Genomic DNA, 19,321 nt, shown 5'->3' with positions numbered 1-19,321 from the left:
TTGCAAATATGCATGTCGGCGCCAGTATCCCAAATCCAGCCATCGCTAGTGTCTCCACCACCTGCATCTTTGGGGCGACAGCTCGTAGGAGAACGTCGACGGCGCGAAATTTGGTCTCTTGGAGATAGATGCGGAGGTGCTCATCCGTCACGTCGATCGGGTCCAATGCCACACCAGTGATGGCGTCTCACATGATTGGGTCTATGCCGTCGACGTAGATTTCTAGTTGCCTTCGCCAGGTGTAGTAGTCGCCATTGCCTCGCAGCACCGGCGGAGATCCTGCAGACATTTTAATGTCCATTTTGATCGAACTTGCTGCTGGTGTATATGACCGCGCTGATCGATGCTTCAGCTCTAGCCTTGTTGAAGCGAGCTTGTTGGTGCGCTGACTCATTGCCGGCTGGCTGATCGCAGCACGTATGACACTGTGTGTTGCTACGACTGGGGTGATGCCTCAGGAGTTACTCTTTGACCCTAATGTTTGTGTCGAGATCCCTAGTAACCGCTAGGTCTCATAATCTGTTGGCAGATTCGTGTGTATGTCAAGGTAAACCAAATGGCAGACGCGGTTCTATTTATATCGACAGAGAAGGGGGTGTAGATACAGGTGTGTGTGTATCGCTGTCGAAGCGGGGCGACCCCTTGCCGCTGAAGCGGGACGCCGCTATGCTGACAGGCCGCCAACAAAAACCAGCGATTAATCCATTCAAGTCAGGTTCATGGCAGCTCAGGCACTTGGATTATGCGGTCTTGAAAACAAGACGAGCTAGTGTATAGTCTAAACGTGAACCAGCTCAAGGCATGGGGGAGGGGTTGGGTTGGGTCGGTACTGGTCCAAACTTTTCTCGACTTCAACATAGATGTACCTGCGGTTACGGTGCTGGCAGCAGATTGGAAGTGTTCAAATAAACACCAGCCTGCCAATCAACCCTGGAATGTACAGCTTAGGAATCCGATAGCTTAGCGACACCGCAGCTCAGCGGCTTCGACAGTTAAGCTAAGGGGGCGTCCCGTTTCACCCTCCACAGGGTAGACGCCCCAAACCAAAGGACATACAGTAAATAGTCCCGCTCTCACCTCTAGAATAGCCACAGAGCAACACACTTGTATCTACACCCTATTCTCCGTCGATATCAATAGAGTCGCCTGTTCTTGATTCGGGTTTGCGTCGACACACTCATAATCCAATAAAATCCAAGGCGAGAACGCCTTTCGATTTTGATGTCAGCGCTGACTTCAGCCAGGCCCAAGCCGACTGACCTCGGTGATCGCTGTGATCTTGACGAACTCGAAATGGGGCGATTGGCGTTGCAGCATCTGTGCTCGTGACTTATACCTCTGCCTTTCACACAGGGGCCACACTGATTCTCATGTTTCACATTCTCAGAGCTTGAACCGAATCGTGAATCAGATTCACGATTGCGAAACAGAGATCACCTCAACTATAACTTTGACACGTGATAAATCCCCTTGTGTCAGCTAGCAAATCACGAATTGCTACTCGGGTCTGTATCGCAGACATCTACACAATACGGAGCAGCCTGTGTGGAGGTCGATGAGTTTGGTAGTAGTCGCGAGTGCTCGTGCAGGTTCGCAATAAAGCAGCCCTGTGTATAAAAGTACTGGCGTCAAACAGTTATGCTGCAACCGGCAAGATCTAAGCGACGCGGCTAGATAAGATTGACAGCCAGGCCGAGATGGCCGGCAATATCGTGGAGTGTTTCGCGTTTATCATTTGAGAACAGCACCCTTACTGCTTCTTCCGGCTCCCTCACCACTTCTATTCCTGCTAATCTGAAACGACTCCATTTGCTGCGGTCAACTATCGCTTTGTAGAAGATAAATGGAAGCCAATGCTCACTTTGCGGAGCAATGTGCAAGCCTACCGCTTTCTTCCACTCATACTGTGGGATCGGCGCAGCCACGTACAGCTGCTTCTTGTAAGTGAGGTCGAGTTGAGGCTCATCCACCACTGCATATAACCAAGTTGCTCCAGGCTTCTTCATATGATTCTCAGCCAAATCATACAAAGCCTTTCGCTCGTCCGGGCCGAGAAGCTGCTGGAAAGCAAAGTTGGATTCGATCGAAAATCTGTCGGAAAGGATCGATCTGACGACGTCTGTTCGTACCATCGGAAGTTGCATGAGAAAGTTCCGCGAACCATCCCCAAAGGAAGCATCTTGAACAGGAGCTGCGGGGGCAGACCGAGAAGACGCCAATTGAGTAGGCATACGGGCCAGATTCGACTGCGAAGGTGCTTGCTGGCGAGTTGTGTCGTCAATATCTCCCAAAATCGCTGAACTTGTGTCGAAGATTGTCGGAGGTATTGGTTGAGTTCGTACGGAAACAATGGTGGTCGTAATTATCGCCAGTAGAAACCAACGTTTGATGATGCTCATATTCAACGTGCGTGGAGAATGCTGTTGTGAGAGAAAAAGTGTCTGCTGCTGATGAGACTCAACCTCTGCTCAGTCTGCGCAGACCTGCCTTTTATGTCCAAACTCTGCAGCTCCCATTTTCTTCGCATGCTAATATTGCATCCATAGGGTCAGAAGCGAAGCGGAAGCATTCATTTGCACAGATGTCACCCTATAAGCCTCATACGTAGCCGCGCAACTATCAAAAGCTTCCGATATTACCTTCTTTCTTCCGTGACGCACGAGATAGATTCGGATTTTCGCTTCTTACTTCAGCATGCTTGGTATAGGAAGTCCAATATCGTTCACAAGCATAAGCTAGAGACGAGAGACTCACGCGGCGAAACCCACGATGACGACTCAGAGTTGAATCGGCAAGGTTTCGACTCGCAGCCGTCGACAACTGTGCTTCGCTGCTTGGGGCAGTGGAGATCTGTAACCTGCAAGCTTACTACGCCTGTGGATTCTCATGTGATATGGTTCTTAAACCCGTACAAAGACCGAGATGAAGGAGATGGAAAACAGCCCTCAAGGTTTGAGGAATCAAAACTACGATCTATCCCTGGCTTCGTGAGCACTGACTACAGCGTGCGTCGATGATCGGAACACAATATGAAACAAACTCTTGATATTACTTCCGAACAGATATAACAAGTAGCCACGAGCATGTAGATCGACTTTTCGGTCTTGTCTCTGCCTTGACTTCAAATTCGGTGCACTGAAATCGAATGGGCGACTTATTGTACTGGGTGTCGAGCATCTGGAGCGTTCAGGACGCACAACGGTTAGATCTTGATTCTGGCACTGGGGTACATTGCTAATAGCAAGGTGATCGACGAGCTGAGGTCCTTCAGGTTGTGGCAAGACTCTAGATACGGGCTGGGAAGAGGCTCGGACGTGCACCCATCAGCGCTTGTTTTGTCAGTCGTGGGTATGACAAGTCGATAAACTTGACATGACGGTGGTCAAATCGTGAATGTAGAGTGTAATAACGAACGCTTAAAGCCATCATAGGCGTGTACAATGTAGAAGATTCTTGACGGTATTGAGTGGTTCGATATGTAAAGTGAGCCTGCAGAGGGTAGCTTGAGCTCTGGGCCGCTTGGCACAAGTCACAGGAAGGTAAGGAGTTTATTTCGACGCGGTCACCGAAATCGCACTGCCGAGCCTAAGTTATTGAACCTTCTTCACAATTCAACTCAACCGCTTTCCTGGCTTCCTGCCTTCCTGCCTTCCTGCCTTCCTGCCTTCCTGACTTCCTGACTTCCTGGCTTAGTTGGCCCAGCTGTGCATGTGGCCTCACCTGTAGCCTTAATATTCCACTATAAAAGAGGCCAATCCTCGGATGCATTCGGTCATTCGTTCAGCACTGCCCTTTGGTTCGGACTCGCTCGGTTGAAGCCAAGAAGCCATCTGAATGTGGTTTGCATTCGTGTTTCTTTTTCAAAGTTCGGTGGCTGACCTTCGATAGGTACCATTACAGGCTGACTTGCTTCACTCAAAAAATATATATAGTAGGGGCGCTCAAGGGACGTTGAAATTGAGGCTGTCGCTGCATGAGGAGCGGCACTCGCTAGGTGTAAAGGAAACTTATATAGGCATGTTCATCAAGAATGTTTTGCATCCTGTTGACAAATGAAGGTCAAGCAGGTCATCTCATCGTGTCACGAGGCTGAGCTCATCTGGACCTCGTCTTCATTCACATTTTTATGCAACAGCGCAAGGCGGACTTAGGACACGCCTGAAACCTGGCCAGAGGCCCAGAGGCTGCAAGGTCGTCCTAACTGACTGCCTCATTTGACCTACGCCGGACCTACTCATGAGAGAAACTCACGACTGCAGTTTGTTCGTAATATGAGTTGCCTAAATTATGTCTACCTTGTGTTCAATCGCTGTCTTAAAAGAGATCCCGAGAGACAGTCAAGGCCTAGATCGTTGAGCTCGATCCAGGTCTCAAATTCGCACGGATAAGTGGAACAGTAGACAAGTGGTGAGCGAATTCATCTGACCTTCTTTAGTTGATGTCCAGCATTACAACCGAAGACAGTCTGTGACGTAGCTTGGTAGATGACTGCTTTATTGCTGCAGCCTGCAGACAGGTACAGGGACCTCGAGAGTCGGTAACATAGGGGGACATCATAAGAACCATGTGATATGAATTCTTTCCACCTAGGTTGTTCGCTTCACCCCAACCCACAATTAAGGAAGGGGCAAGCGAGGCTGCACAGAGCATATGAAGCTTAGTAAACGAGAACTGCACCTGCTGACAGACCGTTATAGACCGCTTCTCCTAGCACAACCAGAAGGGATCTCATCGTCAACCCGAAGACTAAAGTAAAAACGCAGCTACCGTATCTCTCTTACCATCATGAAGGGTCGCCGACGTGCATTTGTAGATGGGGGTGAACCAATGTCACGAGAAATTTGGGAAAGCGACATATGCTGCAAGCTACTGGATTCTTGGCGCTCCGCTGAGAGTTCTATTCTAGTATGCTGAAAGTACATCCACAAACGCATCTACGATCGAGACTGCATACTGTTGCAAGTGTCGTAACAACGGTCTCGTCCCACTGTCAAGCATGCGAAATGAAGGATGTGCTCATCCTTGACGACTAGCATTGCCCAAACCTTTCGGCATTTTTGAAACTGCATAAAGGACGCTGTTTCGAAGCAAAGACTCCAAGCTTTCCCTGCCCTCACATTCTGCTTGCACATCTCAAGACTCTTTCCGGGCAAAATGAAGTGCTTCAGCTTCATCTTACTCCAGGTAAGTGAGAAAGTTCTACATAAAGATGATGATAGCGAGCACAGTGTTTCGCTTAGAAAGCTTCTAGCTGCTGACGATACGTATTCACAGGCTCTCTTTTGGGTTCCATCCCTCGTCTTTGGAGTGAAACTCCCTCTTATTCCATCTAGCGCGTCGCAGGTCCAAGCAGCTAAAGATATCCTAGATGCAACCAAGCCAAACGAGCTGATTCCTCCACACAAGCTGGCTAGCAAGTTCTATCGGCTGTCTTTCTTGGAAGGCGACCCGGACAGACCCTTTGCGATTCATCATCAAGTGCAGAGCCAGGCTTTCTACCGTATGTACATCGACCATTACATGCACCTCAGAGTGAAGCCAATCTACGATGAGCTTCAAAGAGGTCGTGTGGTGAACATCTTAGTGCCTTTGGGCCACAATCAGGGCGGGTCGACGGCTGAGAATCAGGCTACCTCTCTGACCTTCGACATTAGGTCCGCATACAACGCTTTCGATGACCTTGTAGACGAGTTCTGGAAGAACTATGCTTCTATATACGCTCAAAAGTACTGGCAGAGACTCCACAACAAGCGGGAGTTCCTGATCGAGAACAAGGACACTTTCGAAACCACGTACTCCGATCTTCCTGAAGACAAGAAGGCAATACTTGGGTATCAAAACAAAAACAAGGTAGTCAGAGACTATCTTTACCATCTCAGGGCGATGCATGGAATAGCGATGAATCATATAGGATCCGCTCTGGAGGCGAAGGACGATATTGCGCAACGAAGAGCGTCAAGCTTGCTAGCTTCCACATCACAAGATCACAGAACGGATGGAAAGGAATACGTCTTCATCGATGAGGGAACGTCATCGTAAGAGATTTTCCACTCACTCGAAGTCGTGTAACCTATTTCAATTTTAGTCCTTCAACAGTCTACTCCTGCTGTTCAAGGTAGTGCGAGAGAATCTACAGTTTGTCTCTGTCCGCTCAGGAGGCCGAATAGAGATGTACAAGACTCAAGTAGGCGGTCTGTAAGTGAGAAAGTTGCCTAAAGTTCGCACACGATGTCCATTCTTTAAAACATCTTCGAGGGTTTCTCGGTCGTGAACCTCGAGCAAAGCGTAGCTCAACCATGTTACGACCGTCTGTGGATGATTCTTGATACTCAAGATAGCCCAGGCCACTTTTTGACTGGGGTGTAGCTCGACTATTGTGTTCTTGAAGTGCTCACTCTGGATGGGAATTGCAATGATACGGGCTTTGTGATCAGCGGTTGGAGTAATAAAGACAGCTTGCTTCGAGTCGATTTGAAGCTGCAACTGCGTGTGAAGAAGGTCAAGGTGGACGCGTTGAACATCTTTGAGTGGCTGAGATAGCTTGAGTGTCGCTGGATTAAGTCGAAGCCTGTCCAATTTGTATCGAAAGCTTCGGAATATGTGCCAGTATTCCTCTTGCGGAAGTGGCGCTTCGTGTAAGACAGGTAATCTGACATTAATTGGTTGCTGAAAGCCTGCTCTGGGGGAACTATGAAGCCTTCGCAAATGTCGTGAAGACGACGGGACATCGGTGTTGGCGCCAGAAAGACGAGCAGATACCGCTGCCGGACCTACGGAAGGTAAACCAGGATCTTCAACAAATCTGCTCCGAGGGCTTTCACTAAGATAAGGGATGCCATGAATTTGTGTACTTGGGTAACTTTGGTCGTTCTGGGCTATAACATGCGCATCGATTGAGGACGAAGGATCAGCTGCGCCGATGCTGTGATGATAGTCGAAAATATCAAGCTCGTCATCGCTTGCGGCGCAAGTGTGGCAGCTGAACTGTGCCAACACGATAGTCACCACGAAGAAGACACGAATTGCAAGGCCAGAGGAATGCATGTCGGGCAAGTGCGTCTTGGTGTGTCTCAATCACTGGAGGGTGACAGGGGTCGCAGAATTGAGTCTTTAAAAGCGTTGCGAAAGGCTCTCGTGCAAAACTCTCGCTCACTGCGCTGTGTCAGGTGTTGCAGCCAGCTGAATTTTCGAGTCCTGATTGGCAAAAGTGGGCCATTTGCCGTGCTACTTTAACTCAACGCTGTCTCGCATCGCATAGAGTTTTGAAGCTGCTAGAAAAGAGCACCAGTTCACATACAGCTAAAATTTGAGCGGGACTTATTAAAGTGGAGAGACCGGCTGAGCAGCATGACCGGACCGGTCTGTAGAGGAACTATGGCGCCCTCAAAGTCCATATTGAGACTGAGAGTTCGGCATGGTAAGGGCTTGAGAAACGGGGGCATTAAGGTCCACCAATTTACATTTGTGATTGCAACGAGTCACCATGCTCTCACGGCGTCCAGTTAACGGAATGCCTTCATTTGGCAGCATGGCTGGGGGGGGGGGTCGCTCTTATGACGTGACAGCAGGAAGACGACGTCAGATGTTGAGATGTGCAGGTTAGACACGACGAGTAAGGAAGTATCGCAAGGATTGGACGTCATTAGAACTCTCAAGCTTTCTATCCATCTCTAGGAAGCTGGGCTCGAGGTGAGAGACATATGCATACCACTCGATGCGCGGAGGCAGCCTCTCGATGGCAGGGTGTACCTGCAAAAGAACCCAGTTGAATCTTTGAGGATAGCCGTCTGTCGCGAATGCGTATGGAATCGCAACCAGTCTGCCCTTTCTGTCGTGAGAGACATGAAGGAACAAAGCGTTCCGAACATTTTCATAGGTGCGCAAGCGGGACGCTAATTCGTAAAGGTGACTGAAACGGGGGTTGTGTGGAGGCCGAATAATCTGAAGTGATGCGCCGTTACGCCCCAACTCGACAAGCCTGTATCCAAGTCGAAGGAGGGCTTGATATTGCTGCTCACTGGTAGCAGATGTCTCGACAAATTCAACGAAAGGCAGTTGAGTAGTCCGACGCAGAGTTTGAGCTTCAAAAGAATGTCGTGAAGGCGTGCTTGGAGGAAGTGGTGGCAATTGTGAGCTAAGGCGATGGCCATCTTGTCTAGCATACAGATCATTTCGGCTACTCGAAGCTTCTTCGTCATCGGTTGCAGTGACGTGAGGTACGAGGCATGACAGAATGGTAACTAACCACGCCAAGATCAGGGTGAAAATCAAGCTGGAGCGCATCTTTCCTCAAGCTCGAGGAGGCGACTTTTGTCTGGTGGTGGGGGAAGGGACGTCAACTCGCGGGCAACAGAGATAATTATAGTCTGATTGGATGTCATCTGTTGTCGGGTTGTAGCCCCACCAGGTGGTGTGGCTACTACTTAGTCTCATGCGAATGGCGATATTGCCGCTTGCTTCACACCGAAAACGTCTCTGTCAGCTGATCGTGGGAAAGGTTGACTCGGTTTTCGCTTTTGCTGGCATTCGAGGGTCAGATCTCATATTATATGGGATCCAGCCGCGGTTGAAACTTTTGTCGATCATTTACACTGTGAGCTGTGAGTGCAAAGCTTACTGGATAGGTTGATTCTGCTCTGGAGGCACTTTCGTGAGTAAGGGAAGAAAGACGCAGCCACATACTCTTCGTCTGATCTCAGAATCGAAGAATGAGCTAACCATCACTCGCTGATGATTCAGCGATGATCGGTGATAAGGGGCGTTGTGGTGCCGTTGAAGGTTGCTGTGGGCGGTTGAAGGCCAAGTGCTGCGCAGTTAAGTGCTAGACATGGAGCGATCCCCCTGGGTTGTCGTGCGCTGCGACAGCGCCCAAGAAACCTTCAAGGTAGTGTTCCTAAATATTGGTTGTTGTTGTGCTGACAAGCCAGTGGACCATCTCAGAGAAGAGGCTGAAGAGCCATGTAGAGATTCATCCACTAAAAGTGAGACTAGTCTCCATGAAGTATCGAAAGTTGAACTCGAATTCGAGAAGCCGCGCATCACCACTGCTGAAACTATGTGTCGAAATGCATCGGCTAAATCGATCTTGCAGAGTAAACAGCCAACGTTCACGACTGTCTCGATTGCGCTCTATCGTCGGCAAGAGACTGGCGTATTTGATGTGTGAGAATACAGGAGCAATCCCGTCATTCAATGCATGGAACTGACTTGGACGAGGAGGTCTTGGATGTGAGAGGTGGTGAATGGCGCGAGTTATTTTGGCTGAGGCTTAGATACTGTTTTTATTGGTGAACAGATCAGCTCGCGCTGATGCATCTTGAAGCCTGTCCTCAGCCAACCGCAGCTGGAACTCTGCCTCAATATGTTGACAGCCTGGTTGATCCATTGGGAGACTCTTGACATTTTCAAAGCTTACGTGTTGTTGCAATGGACCTGAGTAGCTTACTGGGATGCCATGCTTGATGGCACCAAGAAGATGTTTGGCTACGTGCTGATTACAATGAAAGCATCTGACTCCAAGGAAGTAGAGCTTCAAGGAGCCGTGTCAAGCTGGTTCTTGATCTGGATTGAAGAACTTCTCTTCCGCCTTGGCGTTGGGAAGGGCAGGTGGGATCTGAATCTGCCGAGCGAAAAAGACACGCAGGCAAAGGTCAGCCGCAAATACGTGAACTACTGTATGTTCTGAATTGCTGGATCGTCTTTGTCGCCACGGCTAGACGGTCGGTAGATTCACGATTGATGTTTACAGCTACCTGAAAAACCATTTCGTGCATCAAAAGCCATGGATTCGACCCTGCAAAAGGGAGTCAAGATCGTGTGAGAAAGGCAAGCCACTACCAGGCCATCCATCTGCTCCTTGAATGGCATGTGCAAGCAAGTTTCGGTTCTCGACGCCTTCCATGCGAACGAAACCTTTCAATTTAATTGTGGCTGGATTGCCTCGAGCGACTGTAATCAAGCCGAAATGGGCGATATGTGGATCCTGCCTCACAGCAAGGACTTCTTGAGTGCGATCGTACGGAAACAGAAACGCGTATTCCTGATGAGGATCAGAGGTGCCAAGGTGGAGGAGATGCTTTAGGTGGCTTTGACTCTGGAGGATCTCGTGGAGATTTCTTGCTGCAAATGGGCGAAAAGCAGGCGGCAAACTGTGCCCTGAGACAGATCCGGTCACTCGAAGCTGTGAAAGCTTTCCGGAAAGTGTGTCAATATGTTTTCGGAGCTGAAAATCATCATAGAAGTCATTTTGAACTTGCGGTATGTCTACAGAATTTGGCTCGCTGGCCAGCTCTGGCGCAGAACGAGTAGCCAATGCGAGCTGACAGAAGAGGACACCGGCGCTAACCAAAGCACAAATTGTTGATCGAAGAAACATTGCGATGCGCCTTGTTTGCAATGAACTGTAAAACGATCAGTAGGACTTTGCCGACCGTGGGTCACGTACGGCAAGCTCAACCAGTAGGTCTTTATACGCTGCAGACCTGGCTCAAATTGGGAGCCAGGTTCCTCCTTGTGTGAAGACTGGTTGGGGTGTATCGTGAGCAAATGCCTACGCTCTTATGATTTGCCGCGAAGGATGCTGTTGTACTCAAATGATCAGTTCAAGGACAACATAGGAGCAAACGCATGGGCCATGTGGGCCTCAAACGTCGATGACACGTCGTCCAAAAACTGTAAAATTGAGGGATAGTTGACCCACAAAGTAAGAACAAAGGCATCATATAGGGCATTACGACATGGCCGTACCAGTGCGATGAACCTACAGTTACTCTGCGATTGATATCCACGACCGGGAAACTTCTTTGTCAGACTCAAAGTCATGCATCATTAAGATCAGAACCTCACGCCACTTGGCATTCACAGCAGGTACGTTAAGTTAGCTTCATCTTTTTCATTGGACACAGCTACAGAAAGAGACTGACTATCTGTCTCCAGCCGAGCGGCTTCACTCGATCATTTTGAACGTCTTTCGGCATCATACTGGAGGTTGATGCCAAACTTAATAGGAGAGCAGCATATTAGCCAGGCCTTTTCATTAAGTTCGAGGGTTCAGGAACATGGATCAGGAACACTGATCAACACGAAAAATGTAACCTCTCGTCTTGTACCCGGCATCAGCTCATGAGGAACGTCAGAGCTGATCGTTACTGCACTTCCTCTAACTCAAGAAGCTTGAATTTATCAAGATTTTCAAGTAGCTATGGAGCGGAATCGAAGCCCGGTACATGATCAAAAGAAGGGACTGTGCTGTGCTGTAAAACAGAAGAAGGACAGTTGTCGGAATTGGTCAAGGTCGTTGAAGTGCTTGTGTCCTATGTGTTAGCAATCAATGCAGCCAGTGCAAAGTCGCAAGCTTCAGGTTTGGAGTGAGCTTTCTGAGAGTGGTGACAAAGGACGCCTTTGTTTCAGTAAGAGATGACAAGTAGTTCGCAAACACGTCCGGGTGAACACCAGCGATGTGACCAAAGTTTAAAACTTTGAAGCCGTCAGTTCCATCCTTGACTACAATTGCTAGCGTTGTACCTGGACCTCCTTGCCCGTGTGGCTCGCGGAGCGGAAATGCTAAGACCTGTCTGGACATAGGAAATGTTGTTCTCGAAAGCTGTATCAGCGGCAGACTGCCTCCATATTTCAGCATCTCTTCTCTGATGGACTGAGCAATCGGTGGATGAGAAGAAAAGAGAAGGTCGGCATTACGATGTGGTACAACTGTAACCATCATCTTTTGAATGCTTGGATGGAAGTTGAGATCGTTCAGGTGCCTGCTTGTTGAGACTTTGGTAGGCGGGGCTTCCTTCGGCAGTCCGCCGCCGTTCCAACGAAAGTTTAATGGAAGTAGTCCTGCAGCGGAGCTTGTGGTAAATTCGCACCACAGTACGAGGATCGTTAGAAGTATTAGAAGACACATACTGCCGCCTTGACAGCCCAAGAAGCGAGTGTGATAGGGAAGTGAAAAGATGATCACCGGTAGAATCGCCAGCTTGACAGCTCAGCGAGCATAATCAGAAGGTGAGGGCAGCTCAGGGGCTGGAATCACGCATGACGACTGCATTTCTCATCGTATCTGCATTCCCATTTGCGTCGATGTATGAACTTCAGAACAACCCACAGCTAATTCAAAAGGTAATTTTTGGAGTGGGTCGTTCATGACAATTAGACATGCATTAGTGAAGAAGTCACTGAAGTTTGACATCGATGAACTTTGAGACGGGGTTTTACGGGGAAGGTCTACGGGGTGTTTTTGCAATTCTAGTTGGCAGCAGTGGATTTGAGGCATCTATACTGTCTGTGAGGCTTGAAACTTCAAAGAGGGAAGCGAGGGAGCAGATTGTCGAACTCGGATTGAGGTGTCTTAGGAAGAGCATTCCTGGCGAGCGAGTCTAGCTGAGAATAGTTGAAGTCATGTTGAAGAAGTTGGTGAAGGTCGAAAAGATTGGAATTGTCGATCTGCGCGAACGTGTGCAGCTGGATCTTCTGGTTCAAAGACCTCCACACCTTTGGGGTCGAAATGATGGCAATGTTAGGCGAACGAGACTGAGCGCCTTTCAGAAGCACAGCATGTACCTTCCGACTGTCAGGGGTGTTACCAAGATAGAGAAGGCCTTTCTGCCCACTTTCCGTCTTCAGTACATCTTGCACCGAGGAAACGAAGCTTTCAAGGTCCTCCCTAGGAACTAACAATCCCTTGGCAAGTGGCTCAGATCCCCAACCCATATCTTTGAGGCGAGAGTTCAGGAGATTGGCATAGTCCTTCGTCTGAAACCTTCCCATAGGGCTTGATTCCAACCGATAATCGTGATGGCCAGAGGAAGACGAAGATGAAGCAAGATTTTCGTAGTCAAAGCCGCCAGTAGCAAAGCAGTTGCAAACCATGCTGAAAAGGACCAAGGCGATGAAGACCCTGGTGTAGGACTGAAGTCTATTCATGATGATTCTTTCGAGGAGCTTTGAATGGGAGAATGAGGAGAGCTTGCTGGTTTGATACCGGGATCAAATCGGAATGATTCACTGATGGGGGCTTTATATGCTGAAACCACAAAGATGCTGTCTTTCTCGCTCAAGGTTATCTTTCTTGCCACGGCAACAAGTGCGACTGACTGTCCATCAATCTGCCAGAGCACTATCGGATTTGAAGGACGATCCTCGGCCGTCTAGCGGCAAATTCTCTCATTGACGTGCGACTGTAATGAGAATGCTGCATTGAGTTTTCAGATGCAACAAAATCAACTATCACGAACGGTGGAGAGATCAACTTCGGCATTTGTGTCATACATTGTCACAGTGGGAAGCAACGGTTTAAGCGGGCTAGTCCATATGGTATCCACGATACGTACTCTTTCTCCCACAATCCTGCGGGACTACGATCAATAGAGTCATAAATCGGGCACGGCCGAGGCAGCCAGAGGCATAGACGCAGTTTGTGGTACGCTGGACGAGATACGAGTGTTCGGTAGGCCTCGATACCACTTCAATATTGGATGAAGGCGGCTGTTACAAGTTAGCCTTCCTCATGTGTGATTAGAAAGGAGGGAGATTACTCGGAGAGACATGGACCGATACGCCCTTCGCCCTTTTACATGATTAACTGTCACAAAGTTCCTTCACTTCGCCTGTAATCTGTCGGTTTCTTGGTCCTGTCGAGTCAAAAACACTTCAGTGCCTTCCTAATCTGGATTCTGCCGGAGCTGAGCAGTAGAGTACTGTGATGCCGTTGGCGAGAACTCACAACCTACATTATACGGTCAAATTTGCTTACAGCTTGCCAAAAAGAATGAGACCCATAGCAAAGCTTCTAGAGCGTTGAATAAGCCTCCACTATCTCTCAATCATCGCTCAAAGATCCCAGCAGAGTCAAAGATGTGGAAAAATGGGCCTGAATCGAACGTATTTCAGGCACGGAGGACAGTATCAACTCGGTGAAGTCAACTCGAAAAATTAGGGTACTAGCCCTCTCGCCTCGGAGCCGCAAGTTCTGAAGTGTAGTTCTGACTCCTAAACCTGGCGCAAAAGTGACCAACGCTATTTTGAGGTCATCCACCTGACCATATGGAAGAACATCACATGAAACGTGCCACTGATTTCTTCAATCAAGGATGAACAACCTTATCTCCTGGAAATCTGTTAACATCGACGACAAAGATTCGTGATTTCTGGACAGCCAATGAGCTGTAGCTATGTGTTCGCTGTTAATTGGGCTTCTTCACCACAGCTGGAGCATACACAAACAACAGCGCTTTGTGTTCCGCCCCTTTATCACCAGACCCTTTGTTCGCAGACCCTTTGTTCTTAGACCCTCATACATGCATACACGCGTTCACATGCTTTAGGCTTGGCTGTATATATACACTTCACTTCCATGATAGTTTGCAATCGAACCCCCAGTATTCTCTCAGCTGGACACACTGAGAATACACTTTGTAGTCACAACACCGACTTTGTTGAATCGCATTGCATCAAACATCGTGGTGGCCCATCACAGGGGGGCAACGAAAAACACAATAATTTGAAAAGAATCGTGGATGAGATTGGCAATTTTACAGCGCTGAACACATCACGGTAGACAAGAAAGCAGAGGTAGCATCGTGCGCCCATAGTTAGTGAATCGGGATCCCTCGCGACGCCTCAGCAAGAACTGCAACAGGAACTTGGGGAGTGCCGGAAGCGATCTTGTCCAGATCGAGGAACTGTTCCAGATTGTGAAGCTCCTGCCCTTGGGTTGACTTGCTTTTCAAGTCAGCAAGGAGCTTTGCGGCACCTGTCACCTCCGCAACCCCATAGAGCTCGACGATAGGAGGCTGGATGTGTGTGTGAAGATCAAGAACAGTGCCTAAGATAGCTAATTTCTGCTTTCCGTTCGAGCCAGCGTAATCTCTGATACCTTCTTTCGTGTAGCCTCTGCCGTCGAGCGGCATCGCGTAAACCTTGGTTGGTCTGCCACGACCATACACGCGCGGATTGAACAGAATGGGAAGGAATTGTTTCCTCGAGCTGTGTTGCGCCATTTGAGCGCGCACAATGCTCTGGATCTTGAGCAAAGCTGTGAAGTCCAAGGCGATAGGCATGACCTGTGCGGATTGGTATCCTAGTCGGCGAAGGGTGTTGGGAAGCTCATTGATGTAAGCTCTGTATTGGAGGTCAGGAATTCGAGGCGTGAAGAGAAAGTCGTGTAGCCGATAATCTACTTTTGGACTTGTATCGAAAGCTTGTACAGAAGAGATCTGTCTGTCTCTACTCTTCCGCGAGAACGCACTACCAGGCTTTGCTACGGCACGAGACTCTTGGATCAGGGCGATGCAAATAAAGCAAGCCAGACATGCTGTGGCATGAGAAAGAGCGATGTGACGCCACATTTTGATCTTGACTTCAGTAGTGAGGCAGTAATGCTTGAAGGCTTGAAGTCGGCACTTATATGTTCTTTGCAATGTCACATTCCGCAAACGACTAACTCTTGCTTGGCCTCCTATCATGTTCGGACCCATCAAAAATAGCCCCAACCAGTCGTACATGCAGCCGTACTGGCCCTCGCTGTGCCTCCAAGTTTTCGATAAATCATGATCTGGTGCAAAAGAGGAAGTAGTCGTGCTTGTTTTGCCACCATTCTGACGTCTAGCAGCGATACGGTCGCCTGTTTCGTCCTTCCGTTGCCTTCAATGATCGATGATGGATGCTACCCATTACATTTCCCTTCCACGGTAAGTTTGAACGCAAATTGGAGGGGGTCTTGCAGGACACGCACAGATCAGGAAATTCTGTTGGCCACCTGTGTTGCAGATTTCATTCAAAATTACCCCACTCAGCTGGGCGAGTTGTTTTTGACCCTCTGGTCGGCAGTCGGTGCCCGTCTTGGTTATGCTTTCAAGCTTTAGCCCCTGTCTCATAAGGACGTTTAACTTTCTCGATGCTATCTGAGAAAGACGGTAAGGATGTACATTGTATAGGTGACTACTCTTTGTATCTTCGTTTCTGCCAGGTATGTTTATGGGACGTTGACAACTGAAAGCCAAGGATAGAAATGAAGTAAGAGCCACCGTCATGAAATTAATGATGTCTCGCCTAGGCCAGCGCCCGAAAACTCTGCTAAGTTAGACGAATCGTGAATATGAGCTGCATTCACGATTCGGCTATTATCTTTGGATGAGATCAAGCGATGTTATGAATGCGGTTAAAGACAGAAATGTTTTCAAAGAACGTCAAGTCTCAAAAGGCGAGGAGCTAGCAGCTCATCGTGGACAGTAACAGTAACAGCATCAGTAACGAGGTCACCAGGCTATTTCATTGTCCTTAGCATGCTCGACATGATGATTTACGTGCTTCATTCTCCACCGTCATGCAAAATACAAGCTTCTGAATATGTAGCTAGCTTTTGCTGTGGCGGGAATGCAGCACAAGCGAAGTTAGTGAGGGTACGATAGACTGACTGAAGGGGTTCAGGAACAGATACTCTACCAGACCTTTTTTAACATGTCACATATAAAGAACCTTTCTTCTCATTGACTTGACTAGAGCCCTACTTTTCATTACCTGCCAGCCTTGTGATTTCTGAACTCGTCTTAGTTCCGAATCTCCCCCATGGTCAGTAGCACAAACAGATACATGGACTCAAACAGCTCTGAGGCAATAAAGAAATGATTTACGAGAGCGAACACACGAAGAACGGACCTAAGAAGAAGAGTATGAGAATTGAAATTTAATTAAGTACCTGAGCATCATGCTTTTGTTATATTGCCTGGGGACAGGCTGGGGACTGGGTGCTACTTTGATCAGAACAATGGGGCTGAGAATTTTGAGACAACTACCGTAAACAGAGGAAGGTATCGAACTCGACGAAACCACGTAGATCTAATGAGTAGAGAAAGGGCAGGGAAGATTTGGCCGGAAATGGGTAGCACATACACTCGTGACTCTGGTAGTCAGAGGGTCTGTGTCACGTCTCCAATGAGTTCTAAGGTGGAGCCTTTGTCCATTCACGATTCATGATTGTGATCGTGTGATTCGTGGTTGAAGCACACTTGAAGAAGACATTGTCGTTGAGACACTTCCCAACTGCATCATCAGCGGAGAATTTCGTGGAGAGATTGAGCGATATACCTATCTTGCCAAGGAAGCTCGACTCTGCTGTGAAACGTCCTAGCATTCTTGAAGCTGGCAATTCCATAGAGCTCAACTATAGCAGGTTCGCCGCCTGTTGGGCCTCGGTACAGTGTCAGATCGAGCAGATTAGGACGACGGACTCCAAAGATTAAGGCGCGTTGAGATCCGACGTTGTCACCATATCCAGCTCCAGCAAAATTGCCCAGAACCTCTCTGTGTCGCTTAAACTCGTCCAAAAAGAGGGGCATGGCGTAGGTCCTAATGTTCCGATCTTTGCTGGTTAGTGGAATGAACTGGCGTCGATTTGGGAAGGAGGACATCTGCCGATGGATCAGCCCCATCATTGACTGGATAGAATCAGTGTTCTGCAAGTGAGGTTCGACCTTGCTTGCGGAATATCCCAAGAATGAGACTTGGTAGCCCAGGAGACGGACGAGTTCTCTGAAACTGTCTTGATTGAGGGAGACCGTTCTTAAATTGTATCGCTGTGTCGGATCACGCTTCTCCAGATGCGGGGACTCCTTGTCAGAAAGTGCTGGCTTTTGGCTCGGCAGCGCCCAAGCATGCAGGTGGAGAGTAACAAGAGCAAATAGAAAAAAGAGGAAGGTTGCGTGCATCGTGATTCAACCGTATACGTAGGATAGTGACTGGCGATGTCGTGGAATAGATGCAATGGCTCAAACAACGACCATGCTTTATACAAGGCTGGTTTCTGCACTCAGAACTCGGGGGCAAAGTGAGCAACTTCTTCAAGTATGACAAGGTGGGTTTGAACAAACATCGGTAGATGACCGAGTAGGCCGACCTTGACCACGGTCGCTACTGCTTATTGTTGCTCTCGACTTACCACAACCGCCCACACTGAGCGATACAGGCTTGGAAATCCGAAATTGAATGGCTCTTCCGTGACCACTGCGGTGGAAACCTCGGAAGCAAAGCATGCAGCGTGAGAAAGTTGTCATTGTTCTCAATTTCACTCGTGACTGTTGAAGCCTTCACAACCAGCTTGTCACATGGTGCGGATGGGGAAGACAACTATCATTGGCTGACAACGTCAAGAAAGCAAGCCAAGGAGACGACAGGTATGTCAACATCTTTGAATCTGGAGTGAGACTCGGGTTAAAGGAAAAGCGCTCACGAATCAGAGATGCAGCATCCGCTTAATGTCGTACATTTGCTGCTGCACTTCAATCGGGGGTTGGTGCAAATTGTTCGCGTGCTTGACTTTGGCAATCCCATGCAGTACGATGCTACGACTCATCTCCTCTCCTTGTCCCGACATGTAAACGCTCATAATGGCAGCTTTGCTGACAGAATCTTTGCCAGCAACTCTTCCTACGCTTTTCGGCCAAGCTGCTCCAGACGGACGCTTAAGGGACATCGCATATGAAGCCACCCCCCCTGAATCGAAGATAGGCACAAACTGCCTCCTTCCACTATCCCTTTTCATCTGGTCCAATACCTTGTCTTGGACCTTCTGCATGTCTCGATAGTTGACGTCGTGGACAGTAACTTTAGCATCAGGATATCCGAGTTGGCGAAGCTTTGCTTGAAGAGGCGCGGCAGATTGTTCGAGCACTAAGTTCGGAGTGCTGGACACTAACAGCTTCGAAGGTAGCTGCTGAGCGATGGATCCATGTAGAAGACCCTCCTGGATGCTGCTTGCACTGGCTATGTCCATCATTCCGGAATCTATTTCGCCGCGACCACGTCCTATCTTGCTATAATCACGACTTCGACCTGAAGAAAAAACACCACCGGCAAGGACAAAGACTGGTAGAGTGCAAAGCAGGAAGCCAAGCACACCGAGAAAGGTGAGAGGTCTTATGTTCCGATGCGAGCACATGGTTCAAAGCTACCCTTTCGAGGACGAGGAACGTAAGGTAAGGTGAGACGTGATGAATGATTGAGTCGCTCTCGGACGCTGCACCTGCTTATATGCCAAAGATCAGCTGATTATCTGACTATTTCACCCAATCAATGAGCATACGTGTCCATTGACCACGGTGGAGACTGGTAGTGGAGCATCAGGTAGCATCGCTAGATATATCTAAACAGGCGCGATGCCGCTTACAGTCGACCATCGACAGCTGCTAAGGTCGACTCTTGACATTCTCGGCTGGCCATACCGGAACTCATTAATGCATTTTTTAGGCTCGTCTCGCCACCCGAATAGCCTCGCTTCCACAAAGCCTTCACCTTATGTGGGCTTTAGGCTGTTGTCCAGGCA

The 19,321-nt window shown here is 48.6% G+C and overlaps 10 protein-coding genes across 10 annotated transcripts; 1 reads left to right on the top strand and 9 right to left on the bottom strand.

The window, feature by feature from the left end:
- Positions 1 to 1,670: 1,670 nt before the first annotated feature.
- On the bottom strand, positions 1,671 to 2,399 carry UMAG_05308 (uncharacterized protein; the record flags this gene model as incomplete). The annotated part of the gene is made up of 1 exon (XM_011393717.1): positions 1,671 to 2,399. The coding sequence occupies one exon, from the start codon at positions 2,397 to 2,399 to the stop codon at positions 1,671 to 1,673; it is 729 nt and encodes a 242-aa protein (XP_011392019.1).
- A 2,755-nt stretch (positions 2,400 to 5,154) lies between these two features.
- Positions 5,155 to 6,039, top strand: UMAG_10556 (uncharacterized protein; the record flags this gene model as incomplete). The annotated part of the gene is made up of 2 exons (XM_011393853.1): positions 5,155 to 5,184; positions 5,275 to 6,039. The coding sequence occupies 2 exons, from the start codon at positions 5,155 to 5,157 to the stop codon at positions 6,037 to 6,039; spliced, it is 795 nt and encodes a 264-aa protein (XP_011392155.1).
- Positions 6,040 to 6,180: 141 nt separating this feature from the next.
- On the bottom strand, positions 6,181 to 7,044 carry UMAG_05306 (uncharacterized protein; the record flags this gene model as incomplete). The annotated part of the gene is made up of 1 exon (XM_011393716.1): positions 6,181 to 7,044. One exon carries the CDS (start codon positions 7,042 to 7,044, stop codon positions 6,181 to 6,183), a length of 864 nt encoding a protein of 287 aa, XP_011392018.1.
- Positions 7,045 to 7,599: 555 nt separating this feature from the next.
- On the bottom strand, positions 7,600 to 8,283 carry UMAG_05305 (uncharacterized protein; the record flags this gene model as incomplete). The annotated part of the gene is made up of 1 exon (XM_011393715.1): positions 7,600 to 8,283. The coding sequence occupies one exon, from the start codon at positions 8,281 to 8,283 to the stop codon at positions 7,600 to 7,602; it is 684 nt and encodes a 227-aa protein (XP_011392017.1).
- Positions 8,284 to 9,772: 1,489 nt separating this feature from the next.
- On the bottom strand, positions 9,773 to 10,375 carry UMAG_10555 (uncharacterized protein; the record flags this gene model as incomplete). The annotated part of the gene is made up of 1 exon (XM_011393852.1): positions 9,773 to 10,375. One exon carries the CDS (start codon positions 10,373 to 10,375, stop codon positions 9,773 to 9,775), a length of 603 nt encoding a protein of 200 aa, XP_011392154.1.
- Positions 10,376 to 11,326: 951 nt separating this feature from the next.
- On the bottom strand, positions 11,327 to 11,908 carry UMAG_05303 (uncharacterized protein; the record flags this gene model as incomplete). Its single annotated transcript, XM_011393714.1, has 1 exon — positions 11,327 to 11,908. One exon carries the CDS (start codon positions 11,906 to 11,908, stop codon positions 11,327 to 11,329), a length of 582 nt encoding a protein of 193 aa, XP_011392016.1.
- A 395-nt stretch (positions 11,909 to 12,303) lies between these two features.
- On the bottom strand, positions 12,304 to 12,927 carry UMAG_05302 (uncharacterized protein; the record flags this gene model as incomplete). The annotated part of the gene is made up of 1 exon (XM_011393713.1): positions 12,304 to 12,927. The coding sequence occupies one exon, from the start codon at positions 12,925 to 12,927 to the stop codon at positions 12,304 to 12,306; it is 624 nt and encodes a 207-aa protein (XP_011392015.1).
- Positions 12,928 to 14,594: 1,667 nt separating this feature from the next.
- Positions 14,595 to 15,350, bottom strand: UMAG_05301 (uncharacterized protein; the record flags this gene model as incomplete). Its single annotated transcript, XM_011393712.1, has 1 exon — positions 14,595 to 15,350. One exon carries the CDS (start codon positions 15,348 to 15,350, stop codon positions 14,595 to 14,597), a length of 756 nt encoding a protein of 251 aa, XP_011392014.1.
- A 1,701-nt stretch (positions 15,351 to 17,051) lies between these two features.
- Positions 17,052 to 17,708, bottom strand: UMAG_05300 (uncharacterized protein; the record flags this gene model as incomplete). The annotated part of the gene is made up of 1 exon (XM_011393711.1): positions 17,052 to 17,708. One exon carries the CDS (start codon positions 17,706 to 17,708, stop codon positions 17,052 to 17,054), a length of 657 nt encoding a protein of 218 aa, XP_011392013.1.
- A 524-nt stretch (positions 17,709 to 18,232) lies between these two features.
- UMAG_05299 (uncharacterized protein) lies at positions 18,233 to 18,937 on the bottom strand (the record flags this gene model as incomplete). Its single annotated transcript, XM_011393710.1, has 1 exon — positions 18,233 to 18,937. One exon carries the CDS (start codon positions 18,935 to 18,937, stop codon positions 18,233 to 18,235), a length of 705 nt encoding a protein of 234 aa, XP_011392012.1.
- Positions 18,938 to 19,321: the final 384 nt, after the last annotated feature.

The sequence above is a fragment of the Mycosarcoma maydis genome, chromosome 19 (assembly GCF_000328475.2).
Source record: "Mycosarcoma maydis chromosome 19, whole genome shotgun sequence".
NCBI classification, from domain to species: Eukaryota; Fungi; Basidiomycota; class Ustilaginomycetes; order Ustilaginales; genus Mycosarcoma; species Mycosarcoma maydis.
The sequence above is the reverse complement of the archived record's forward strand: the minus strand, read 5'-3'. Positions and strand labels throughout refer to the sequence as shown.